The sequence below is a fragment of the Phlebotomus argentipes genome, unplaced genomic scaffold (assembly GCF_947086385.1).
Source record: "Phlebotomus argentipes unplaced genomic scaffold, Phlebotomus argentipes genome assembly contig_5, whole genome shotgun sequence".
Lineage (NCBI taxonomy): Eukaryota > Metazoa > Arthropoda > Insecta > Diptera > Psychodidae > Phlebotomus > Phlebotomus argentipes.
Window position 1 is genome coordinate 6272406 of NW_026776165.1, and position 11579 is coordinate 6283984.

At 50.2% G+C, this 11579-nt stretch overlaps 1 protein-coding gene across 1 annotated transcript; it reads left to right on the forward strand.

Annotated features, from left to right (window-relative positions):
* The first annotated feature begins 5517 nt into the window (after nt 1-5517).
* Nucleotides 5518-11330, forward strand: LOC132255884 (ankyrin repeat and BTB/POZ domain-containing protein 2). The gene is made up of 8 exons (XM_059752055.1): nt 5518-6389; nt 6910-7698; nt 7867-9526; nt 9589-10045; nt 10102-10307; nt 10381-10538; nt 10599-10923; nt 11101-11330. The coding sequence occupies exons 1-8, from the start codon at nt 5518-5520 to the stop codon at nt 11323-11325; spliced, it is 4692 nt and encodes a 1563-aa protein (XP_059608038.1). The 3' UTR covers nt 11326-11330.
* The last annotated feature ends 249 nt before the right edge of the window (nt 11331-11579 follow it).

Below are 11579 nucleotides of genomic sequence, written 5' to 3' on the forward strand. Positions count from 1 at the left end.
TTCCGTCTCTGGGTGGAAAATGGGGAGGGAAAAACATGAGGAAGAGAGTGAAGCATTTGAGAAATGCAGCGAAAGAATCGAGGAAGCATGAGAAGGAAGAAGCGTTTGAGCTGCAATGATGGTCAAAGAGGCAAAACGACGATGCAGAGACGATCATCAGCCACTTCTGTGGCCACTCAGGAATTTACTTGCCCTCAGGGATGACATTGACATTGTGGATACGCACACCAAGGGGCAGATAGTGCGTCTCAGATGGTGTACACCACTTCCTGACACTCTCAACGATTCCAAAAATCCTTCAGACATTCAAGATGAAAAGGTTCCTGGGCGTCTTGAGAACACTTTGAAAAATTCTCTCTCAGATTTTTAGGAAAAGAGTTACAAATATTCTCATTTGTTATATTTTCTAAATTAAATTAAATTAAATTCTAAAACTTCACCTAAACAATCAAAATTGCAGTTTTTATTGCACACAAGTCCTTAATCCTGGCAATAATGAGTAAATTTACAGCCTGGTTGTGAAAATGATTAATTTTAGAGTCTTTTTTTCATACTTCGACTGAGTCAAATAAGACACCTTAGTTTTGTAAAGCATTATGATGAGTTTTTCCTTGGAAAATATCAAATAAAGTGCCAAAAAATGTATTAAATTGAGCTTTTTATGAAGCAGTGTTGGAAGTATTTCCACTCTTCTTAAGAGTTCTGCTTATCTGTACACCACTTCTGATCACATAATCTCTCCCTTGGCTCGCACACGAGGCAATCATCCTGCACTGATTGATCTGCAGAGTTGCTGGCATTAGTCGGGAACATCCACAGCTTCCGCATTATTTTCCTAATGCTTCCAATCCTCTCTGGATCGCTGAAGTTAACTGGCAAACGAGGCGAAACAGTTGCAAGCAAGGCAACTTCACTTTCTTTACAAAATGCCAAATATACAAATATCCGCCCACAATCGACACAAAACAACTATTAATACATCACTTGTTACCACCCAAAGTGGAACATATAATTGCAATGCGGATACTTTTGTTGCCGTAATAGTTTCGATTTTTTTTTCTCTTCACACGCAATGATTGAAATAATAAGTGTAAAATGCTATCATGCAGATTGGCAGAAAAAGAATTGGTACAAATTTTATGGCCTCCGAATTCATGCACAGCAATCTCGAGATTACAATCAGTTTGGTGCGCAGTTCAATTTGCGCGATTATGACTTTGAGATGGAAAGGGAAAGTCAGCATTGTTTTGGCTCTTTAGATGCTCAAGAATATGGGCATTTGGCGAGGACAAGAAGGGTTGCTCAAAGTGAAAGTCCATAAATATTCCGTGCTGTTTAGATAACATTCGACTCTGGTTGGTTAAAGTATATCACAGGCAATCAATTCTGCATGCAATGAGAAATTTATGCATAACATTTTTCACACATGAGAGAGTGCTTTGGAGTGGCTATAAAAAAGAGGACATTCAATGGATCCTATAATGAGCACTTAGTGATCATATAAAAAACGTTGAATGTTTGTTCGCTGTGATGGAAATTGAGTATGAATTGCTTTGAATTTATAAAAAGCTACACAACTATGAACGATTTTGATTATTATTTCAAATCCGCCCACAAGTGTCTTCTGCACAATCCATGAAGGATCACTAGAGTTGCCTAGAATCATTTTATATGGAGGATCAAGGAAGAATTGAGACTTTTTAGGACTTTATCTCTATAAGAATTTGACTAGGAACTGTTTCAGTCTGGATATCCTTCTAGAAAACACACTGAGAAAATTGAAAATGGAATTTACATCAAACTGTGAGGTTATTAATCCGCTTAAGAAATCTTCTTTTGGACTCTTTCTCATCCAAGTGACCTCTTCAACGACTTAAATGCTCGTGTGTTGAGAATTTTTAACCCAATTGCGCTTAGAATTGCTCCCCTTTCACCGTCAAGCAAGATCTCAAAATCTCCGCTAAACACTCGAAGATCATCATTAATTAATTTCCCTCCCATTTTTTCCATTCTCAGCCGCAATTATGAGATGCCACTTGAATAGTTTCCCATGCAAGAGGCGCGAGAGAGTGAATATGTGAGATTTCTTTTATTGGCGCGCGCGCGCGAGGAAAAAACGCAAAGACAACCCTCATGCAACTTTCAATTGCCAATGGAATTTTCATATAAAAATGCTCGCACTTGTGATCTGGATGCGGATTGTGATTTTGCTGGGGCGCGATCTTTTTTTTTATTTGTTGCTAATTCTCGCAATTGAGCGAGAAATTGCAGCCTGAAAAGGGGGGCGTTGGCGTAGAAAGTCACTGTGGCTGAGCATTCCAGAGGAGTGACCAAGTGTGTGTCTCCAAGATTTGCGCGCGAGCAACGGGATTCCAATTCTGATCATTGAAATTATGTCTCACACAAGCTCGCCTGGGAAAACCTGTTTAATATTATTTCGTCGCATTCCCCGCGGGAGAAGAAAATAATAATAACACGAGAAAGACAGAGAGAAAGAGTGTGTGGATCAAGGGCGGAGACGATTGGCGAGATGCTGGAGAAAGTGTATGGTGGCATCTCGCCTAAGAAGTTGGCATTGCGCATGGATTGTAGTGCGCGCCTTTCCGTGCGCACAGAGCGAGTTCACGTCCAGAAGTCACGAGAAATGTTCTGTGACTGCGTTCTGCTCTGACCTGACAAAATGCGCGCGCGGCTGAGGATGGAATTAGCGAGAAGCGAAGAGACACAATCAAGATGGGAAAGATCATTTCGGACAATGAGAAATGTGTGCGCGCGGCAAATGCCACTGGAATATCCGGCATGAGAATTCCACTTTGTGTCTCTTCACCGAGTAACATTCCTCACATTTGGCTAAAGCCAGTCTGCCAATCTCTCGATTCTGATCACTCTGTCACAAACACTGTGTCTTGCAGATTGACCCGAAACCGTCAGCGCGCGTCTGGAGGATGGCCTCGTTACCCCTTTCCACCGATTGGCGGCCTAGGCGGCCGTCCTCATGAGTCACCCCACGAACGGGGCCGCTGTTCCGGGCGCCCCGCCGTCCGCGGCCAGCCTGGCCGCCACGCCGCAGACCAGCACGCCCACCGCCGCCTGGAGCCTCGCCGGGCGCCACAGCTGGGATCCGGGCCGCATCGGCGTGGAGCACCTCGCCGGCGCCCTCAGTCCGCTCTGCATCACGGACGCCAACCACGAGATCGTGCGACCAAAGCCACGAAGATATATGTGAGTATCGCCTGTTCTGTGTTTGGTATTTTCTCCGGGAAAAATGGCCGCTCTAACGGTCAATTGACAGCCCTGCGATTGATCGCTGAGAGCGAATCTTTGATAAATCTAAAGAACCCTAAATGGACTCAAAGCAACAGTCCCTAGTAACCCCGCATTTCCCTAATCAATTTGCCAATGCAAAACAGTGATTAAGTCCGCTGTGGAATGAATGAAGACTTGTCATTTGTACTGCAGAAGCAATTCGCAGGAATTAATTTTGCACTGTACTTAAATCAGTGCGTAATTTCACGTTTTTGGTCCATGGAAAGAGACCGTCTCGTTGATGGACTTTGCATGATGAAATTGTCAAAAGAGGTAATGAAGACGGGGCGTTTAAATCCGACGAAGCAGAGGCGCAAAGAAATGCCTTGGTCCGTCATGAGAATGACCTTGAGAGATGGCAAGAAATTCGCTCGGCTTCCTGGGCCAATTTTCCGGGCCTGAAATTGAGTGATGTGTGTAATTTCGGACAATTTCACTCGCGGGTAACTGACCCAAAAGTCAGCATATTATGCCACCGCGCGCGGCTCTTGAACAGTTATGATCAATATTTCTTGTTCGATTTTCAGGCTCCGATCTTGAGCTCATTTCGCGGGGCTTTCATCACGAGCGTCTCCCGTTGAAGTGAAGGCACTTCTTTCTCCGGACTTAATCGCTAGAAGCGACTTCAGCTCGTTCTGACTTTGATCGCTCACTAAATGTAATTTGATCCAATTTTTGCCTCTACCGCCAAAGTGGCTCTTTCTTCGCGCCGTGCGAGAAGCTCCAGGGCAGGCGAGAGAGAGATAGAGACAAAACCGTGTGAGAACAATTGTGGAAAAGGTGGAGAAAGTCAATTGGGGATTCTCACACAAGAAGCTAATGAACTTTTCACCTTCTTCAATTGTAAATAAATATATACACCCAGAGATGATCTCGTGGACCATTGAAAGACGCGCGCGGTGGAAAAACTGACGAGAGTTTTTGAAGAGTTTATGGGAAAAAAGCAAAATAGATCTCCATATTCTCCCTTTCATTTTCTGTGATAGTGAATCCAGTAATTTTGCAATTTCCAGCACAGCTGCAAATTTCAAAATTCCACCTCTAATTCAATTTCCATTTTCAATTCACGATCACGAAACCACCGCTGCCAGAGACACAGATATGTGAGGCAAGAGATGAAGCCAATTAGTGTGAAATTGCCACCCGAATAGGACAATAATTTCCTATGGAAAGCAAAAAAAAAATTATTTTGCAATTTTCATTTTTTCGAGAAAAACACCAGATCATCGACCTGCTGATAATGCGATTTTCTAATGTCTCCTCTCACCTTCTTGGCTCGTCTCCGCCTTTTTTTCTCCGCCAAAAGGAAAATGATGGTGTGCATCTCGAGGAAATAACATAATTTAAATATAATTGTCTGAAAGTGAGATGAAAGTGTGGGAGTTTTTCACCCCGTGAGTGTGGCTTTTTTCCTCCAGCTTTATTGTTGATCATTTTCTCCCACTGTTAAACATGGCTTTTTGTCGACATAAGAATCTCTTTATCGCTTGTCTCCCATTCAGCACACCTGAAACAATTCAGGAGTGGAAGAGGCTTTTTTTCTTTACTTTCTATCGTACAAATATACCAAGGCAGAAGACTCAAGTCCAGCGGTGTGAGCTGTGGAGGCTGACTTCTTCAGAAGTGAGCAAAAAAGCCACGCCCGCAGGGATGCGCCGCCCAGTTTAATGTCTTTCGGTGTTTTCTATTGGCTTCAGGATAGGAAAACGTCAATGGAATATGAACTTATGAAAATTAAGTTTTGCAACTCTTTCAACCCTTCCTAGCATCTTTGCTGAATTGTACACTACTTCTGACCATTATATCTCCCTCTTGCAAGGCAATGAGGGATCAACGAATCAGTCGATCCGCGCCTGTGCGGCTCTCAGCTCTGGCCCAGGGGATGTTCACAGTTGTGAATTCGCTGCTCTTGCACTCCTCTGGTCATCAACCAGTGTGTGAGTGTTGAGGTGTGTGAAAGATCTCTTAATGTTTTCATTGTTCGCGATTGAAATTGAAAATCGCGGCATGTGTGGGGGCCTTGAAAAGTGGCGGGCGCGGAGAAAGAGGCGCCCTCGCCGGGTGGGAGGGCTACTCTGCTTTTTTCATGGCTCATGTGGCATCAGTTGGACGCGAATTGAGGCGGTGTGAGGACGTGAAATGGTATAGAGAAGGCAATTATTACAGTATTGTATTCGAGAGTGCAAAGCAAAAAAAGTGGACTCGGCAATCATGCATTGCTCCAAGGATTGCGTGTGCACGCTGTGTCGTGAGTTGAGTGACTTCAAGCAGATCAAAGTGAAGATGGACAAAAAGGTGGCTCATGATGAGAATTTCATACTGAGGCGACGCCTCTCGACGGACGTGCTGAATGAGATGGGACAGAATTTCGCCAGGAAGCGCTCGTCCTTCTTCAGGCAATTGCCACAGAAGAGCTCTCAGGGACGCATGACGAAGGCCAGCAGCTATAATGAGCTTCCGGGGCAGTTTGATGGTCGTTCAAACTACCAGAGGAGCTCCTTTTTAGCGCCACTGCGCGACGAGGATCAGCGTATCGTGAGGAGCACTACGAATCTGGCAGAGAATGGCGAGAGAAACTCGGCGGCGGGTCACAAGGTTGTGATCTACTTCGGGGACTCGCTGAACAAGCGCCGCAGTGAGAAGAAGACCTCTATTCCGGACATTCACCATGCCAGTCGCCTCCTGGAAGAGACAGCACCGCCCGCGCCGGAGAAGAAACAAGCGCCGGACAATGGCGATGTGATGCGGCAGCTGAAGAGTGTGCTGGAGGAGAAGAATCGCGAGAAGGAGTCAGCAGTGGTGAGAAAAGTGCCTGAGAAGCCTCAGAAAAGTGATAAAATGGATAAGATCAACGACAAGACGTTCGAGAAGTGCGCCGTGGCGCCCAAGAGTCAGCCTGGTGAGCTGCCACACTTTGTGGAGAGTGTCATCAATGGGGTGATCAACATCAAGATTGAGGAGAACTTCGTGGAAGCCTCGCGACTGGTGAAGAGCATCGCCGACAGCAATTCGTCCGGCAGCGATGTGCAATCGCTGAATGATGACTCCTTCGACTGGAGTTTCGTCCAAGAGTGGAGAACACGGTAAAGAGCTGGGCGAAATGCACAGTTTTGAGATGGAAATGCGAATGAGGAAGTTGAGAAAAATCACTGAGAGAAATTTATTAAGCCATTGTTGGACGCGGAGAAAAGCGATGATGTTTGGGAAAAAGAAGTTCGTGTGCATGCTGACGTTGAAGTCTTTTGTATTCACTGGCAAAACCTCATGAAAATGGATAATTTTAGCAAGATGATGCGTGGAATTTGTAGATTTTCGGATAGGGCAGATGTTTTACCACCACCAAAGGGGGAGATAATGTGGTCAGAAGTGGTGTACAGTTGAACAAGGGCATTAGAAAAGGTTTCTTATTCTATCTGAGAGTCCTGAGAAGTGTTTGAGATTTTTCATACGAATTAAAATGCGTGCACAAATTTTTGAATTATATTATCTCCCCCTTGGCCATTATATTAAGGTGTTTTCTCTGGGAAAAATAGCGTGGAAGAGTTGCTGAAGAAGAAACTGAGAGTGTTGTTTTAATGCTATTTATGCTTTCTCCACTTGCAGACCCTCAGGAAGTGCCGCTTCGAGCGTGCCTGTGTCCTATCCTGCACACAGCGTCCCCATCCAGAGTCCTGCCATCGTGTCGCCGGCCCTGCGCGTGCCCAAGGAGATCGCCTCGCGTCCCACGGGCGCCGAGCCGTACAGGAAGACCGCCGCCTCGCCCGCCAACGACCTCAGTATCCCCGCCGCCAATGAATTCGGCTCCGCGAAGCGCGAGGACGGCGTTGGTGGGAATTCATACAACGAGTCGACGTTGGCCATCTCAGCGGTGCGACAGGGACAAGTGGCTGCGGCCAGCAAGGCGATCGCCGCGATGGTGCCGGAGAGGGACACGGGGCCGGGAAAGGTGGCGAAGCCGGTGCCGCATCGCTCCTTGGCCGGCCCCACCAAGCTCACCGTCCAGAGCACGCCGGTGAAGTACCATCCGCCGATGCTGAGCGCCGCCTTGGACAGCAAAGGGCCACTCAGTCGACCCGCCAAGGCCGCGGCGCCGACGCAGCAGACCAACCAGTGGCAGGGCGGCCAGGCGCAGCAGCAGCCGGCGAAGAACAGCATCTCGCTACGCACGCATCACGCGCACGACCTGAGAGGGCTGCAGAGAGTCGCCGAGTGTCACTCGTCGTCGGACGAGAACCGCTCCTCAGGCCACGCCAGCATGTCAGACACAGGACACGGCAGCAGCTCTCCCGGCGGCAACTGCAGCGCGCCGCTGGGACCGCTTCCGGAAGACAGACTGGCGGCCGGCGTCACGAGCAGGAGCACGAGATCCAGAGCAAGTACAAGTCACTCGCGGTGAGTAGCTTTTAACTCCTGTACCCAAGCGCGAATTCTCTTTAGGATCTCAGTCAATTTCTTTGACTTCCATATAATATTAGTTCTTTAATATTTGCATATAAGTAAGGATTAAAAGTTCCAATTTTAATGATAAAACTCAAATTTTTTAATCATTTACTCAAGCAGATCCAGACATCGAGCGACACCGGCCAAGGTGCCGTGGGGCGGCAGCGGCCTGGAGGACATCAAGCAGGCCATCCAGCAGTTGACAATGCGCTCGCAGACCAGCACTTCCACGTACAGCAGCCTGAGCGCCGGCTCCGAGAGTTCTGAGCCGGCACGCCGCCTGGGGCGCTACTCCTCGCTGGAGACGGTGAACACGAACGTTACCAGTGCCGACGAGTTCGTGTGGGTGGATTCGCACAATCGCCTGGTGGAGCTGCAGTACCCGCCCTGGAGCCAGCACTGCATCCTGCGCGTCATCCGCGCCGGCAGGTGTCGCGAGAGCGCGGACCGGATCAGCATCGAGGCGGTGCCGCGGTTGGGGTACTTGCTGCAGCGCGCCCTGGTGCGCGTGGCCAGAGAGATCCAGCGCCTCTCGTGCGCCCTGGGCCTGTGCTCGAAGCACGAAGTGGCGGGAGCGTTCAAGATCGTGCTGTGTCCAGCTCTGGCGGATTCTTGCATCAAGGCGTGCCTCCGGGCGGCCACGATGTTCGCTGTGCCGGGCGATGGAGCGCTGAAGCAAAGCAAATCATCGCGTGCCGGACTGCAACTGCCCGTGGGCAGATTCCATCGCTGGATGGCGGATGCGCGCCTCGGACGCTTCGTGCACGAGTATGCGGCGGTGTATCTCACGGCGGGCATGGAGAATCTACTGGAGGAAATCCTGATACAGAGCCTGCCCGCGGACGCGGCCATTCCCCTCACGGCCACTGGCCTGGAGCACGCCATCGCCGGCTCTGGTGACCTCTGGGGTCTGCTGCAGCCCTATTCACACCTCAATGCCGGCAGAATTGCCTCCGGGGCGCTCACAATGCCTCGCTGGGCTAGTCAATCCTCCATCGGATCTGGATCTGTCAACAGCTCGCAGCAGAATCAGGCGCTGGAGCCCTGTCTGCTGACCACGTGCGTCGGGAGCCTGCAAGAGTTGAGGGATCTTGTGCTGAGGGCGCAACAGAAGTTGCACCACGTCAGCCTTTCTCATGGGGCGCTCAAGGCGCTCTTCTACTTCATGCGCTGCTCTCAGCTGGAGCACGGCGACTCCGCCACGGCCGGCGGCTCCTCGGGCGGTACCAACGGCATCCAGGAGTTGTGCTACGAGAGGGCTTATGTAGTGCTTCCGCCTCTGGTCGAGTGGCTGCGAGTGACTTCGAGTCACGCAGAATATCGTCATGCTCTGCTCATCGACAAGGATGACATCATGCAGGCGGCCAGGCTGCTCCTGCCGGGCGTGGATTGTCCACCCAGGCCGATTCTCGGGGAGGAGGAATTGCCCACAAAGCGCCTAGTGGCGGGCGGCCCGAATCCCCCACAAGAGGATCCGAATGAGTGCGGCAGGAGAGCAACTCTCGCTCTGGCCTTCCGCCTCATCATGACCGGACGGCCTGAGCTGTTCCTCCAGGCCAGTTCCCTGCTACCGTCCTCCAGTCGCTACGACACACTGAATCACCAGGGAATGACGCCGCTTATGATTGCGGCGATGAGGAATGACGAGGCGACACTGCAAGCCATTCTGGACACCGGATCTGATCCGAACATCGAAGTTCCTGGCCACTGTCCGGCCATTCATCCGGAGACACAGCACTGGACAGCCGTGACCTTTGCAGCATGCAGAGGTAACTTCCAGGTAAGAAATCCGCAGATCAGCCCCAGTATGCGTGTGCTTATCACGTGCTTTGGCTATTCCAGGCGGTGAGGATTCTGCTCGAGCGCGGCGCTCATGTCGAGGGCGGCGCGCGACTGAGTGAGGACAAGTGCACGCTGACGCCCCTTCAGGTGGCCAGCGGAGCGGGTTGTCTGGACATCGTGGCGCTCTTGCTGGCCCACGGAGCGCACACGTTCCTGTCCACGCAGCAGAAGGACTCCCTGTGCTTCTCGGGCAGCGCCCAGAGAGGCTGCTACAGTGCAATCTCCGTCGCCGCGGCGCACGGCCAGAGAGTGACGCTGCGGAAGCTGCTGTCGCACCCTCTGGCGCCCGGGAATCGCGAGGTTCTGTCGCTTGAGGAGATGCTGGCCGAAGGAGATTCAACATCTCGCACGGCTGTTGAGAGGAATCACAGCTCAGACGCCGCGCCGGCGCTGAGCAAGACGCAGATCAAGAGTCTGCAGGAGGCGATGTACCACAGCGCGGAGAACAATCACTTGGGTAAGTTCCTGGCCATTTGCCTGAAGGATTCGCCCTGAATGTCTCTGGGTCTGCAGATATAACGGTGGAGCTGAGGACTCTGGGCGTTCCCTGGACGCTGCACTGCTGGATGCACGCTCTGGCGGCGGCACATGAGTTGAGACTGGACGCAGTGATCGATCAGCTGCTCCAGGACTTCCTGCAAGTTTGTCCAGATGACTACAGTTCGCAGTTCGTCACCGAATGTCTGCCGCTTCTGTTCAACATCTTCCGCTACAGCAAAGTAAGTTTTGAGAATGTGCATTTGATGTAAAAGACACGGCAAATCACTCATTTTCTGCACTCTGTCCTGCCAGAAGGAGGGCACGACACTGTTGCTGGCCGACATCTTCGCCACGTGTTTCGGCTGGGAGTCCATCAAGTCCATCAAGGAGCCCGTGATGCAGCCCGGCAACGGCAGTCGCATCGACCCGAAGTTCGTCAACAATCCTGAGCTCAGCGATGTGACTTTCAGGTAGGATTTCCAGGACATCTCTCACACGGAGATCGTTCACGAGCGCGTGCACTTTTGCAGGGTGGAGGGGAAAATCTTCTACGGCCATAAGATCGTGCTGGTGACGGCGTCGCCCAGGTTCCAGAACATGCTCAGTTCGAAGCTAGTGGAGGGAAACACGCCGACGGTGCAGATCAACGACATTCGCTATCACATCTTCGAGCTGGTGATGCTGTTCCTCTACTCAGGCGGCTGCAACACTCTCGACGTCGTACCTGACGACATCCTGGAGCTCATGGCGGCCGCCAGCTTCTTCCAGTTGGACGGATTGCTGCGCTACACCGAGGCCAGGTGCTCAGGCATGATCGACATCGACAACGTGGTGGCGATGTACATCCACGCCAAGGTGGGTTTTCCAGGCTCTCCACACTCTCCCGGATAGATCATATCCCTACGCTTTTAGTCTCTGGGTGTCCTAGAATCATTATTGATTATTTTCCTAGTCTTGAAGACAAGAATTTTGTTCCAATCGAGTTTATCGCTTATCCTAATTGAAATTGTGCTCCTCTTGGCGCTCGCGCAGGTGTACAACGCGCACAAACTGATGGAATACTGCCAGGGCTTCCTGCTGCAGAACATGGTGGCTCTGCTGACGTACGATGACTCCGTGAAGCGCCTGCTGTTCGCCAAGAAGATCCCCAATCACGACGTCCTCAGCGGGCTGCTGGCCACGCTCCAGGCGCGTATCAAGAGCCGCCAATCGCTGCAGAATCCACCAAATATGCACGCCGCGCCGCCGCGCGCCTGACGCCGCTCAGCCTCTCTATTTATTTCCTAAGACAATAATTTATAAACGCGCACTTGCTATTATATTATCAATTTTAATTGTGAGTAAATATATTCGTAAATACAATGTTTAATCATATTTCATTATCCATCCTATATCATAACAGTAATTTGTATTTGTTAGGATCTATCATTTGCGTTTCTATTATGATTTTTTCCCTTCTGCGAACAGAAAACTTATACATTTTGGGGAGGAAAGACAGTGACGTGAATTTC

Coding starts and splice junctions, on each gene's coding strand:
- LOC132255884 (XM_059752055.1), top strand. CDS start 5,518: ATGCATTGCTCCAAGGATTGCGTGTGCACGCTGTGTCGTGAGTTGAGT. Junction 6,390..6,909: donor GTCCAAGAGTGGAGAACACG/GTAAAGAGCTGG, acceptor CTCCACTTGCAG/ACCCTCAGGAAGTGCCGCTT. Junction 10,539..10,598: donor CTCAGCGATGTGACTTTCAG/GTAGGATTTCCA, acceptor GCACTTTTGCAG/GGTGGAGGGGAAAATCTTCT.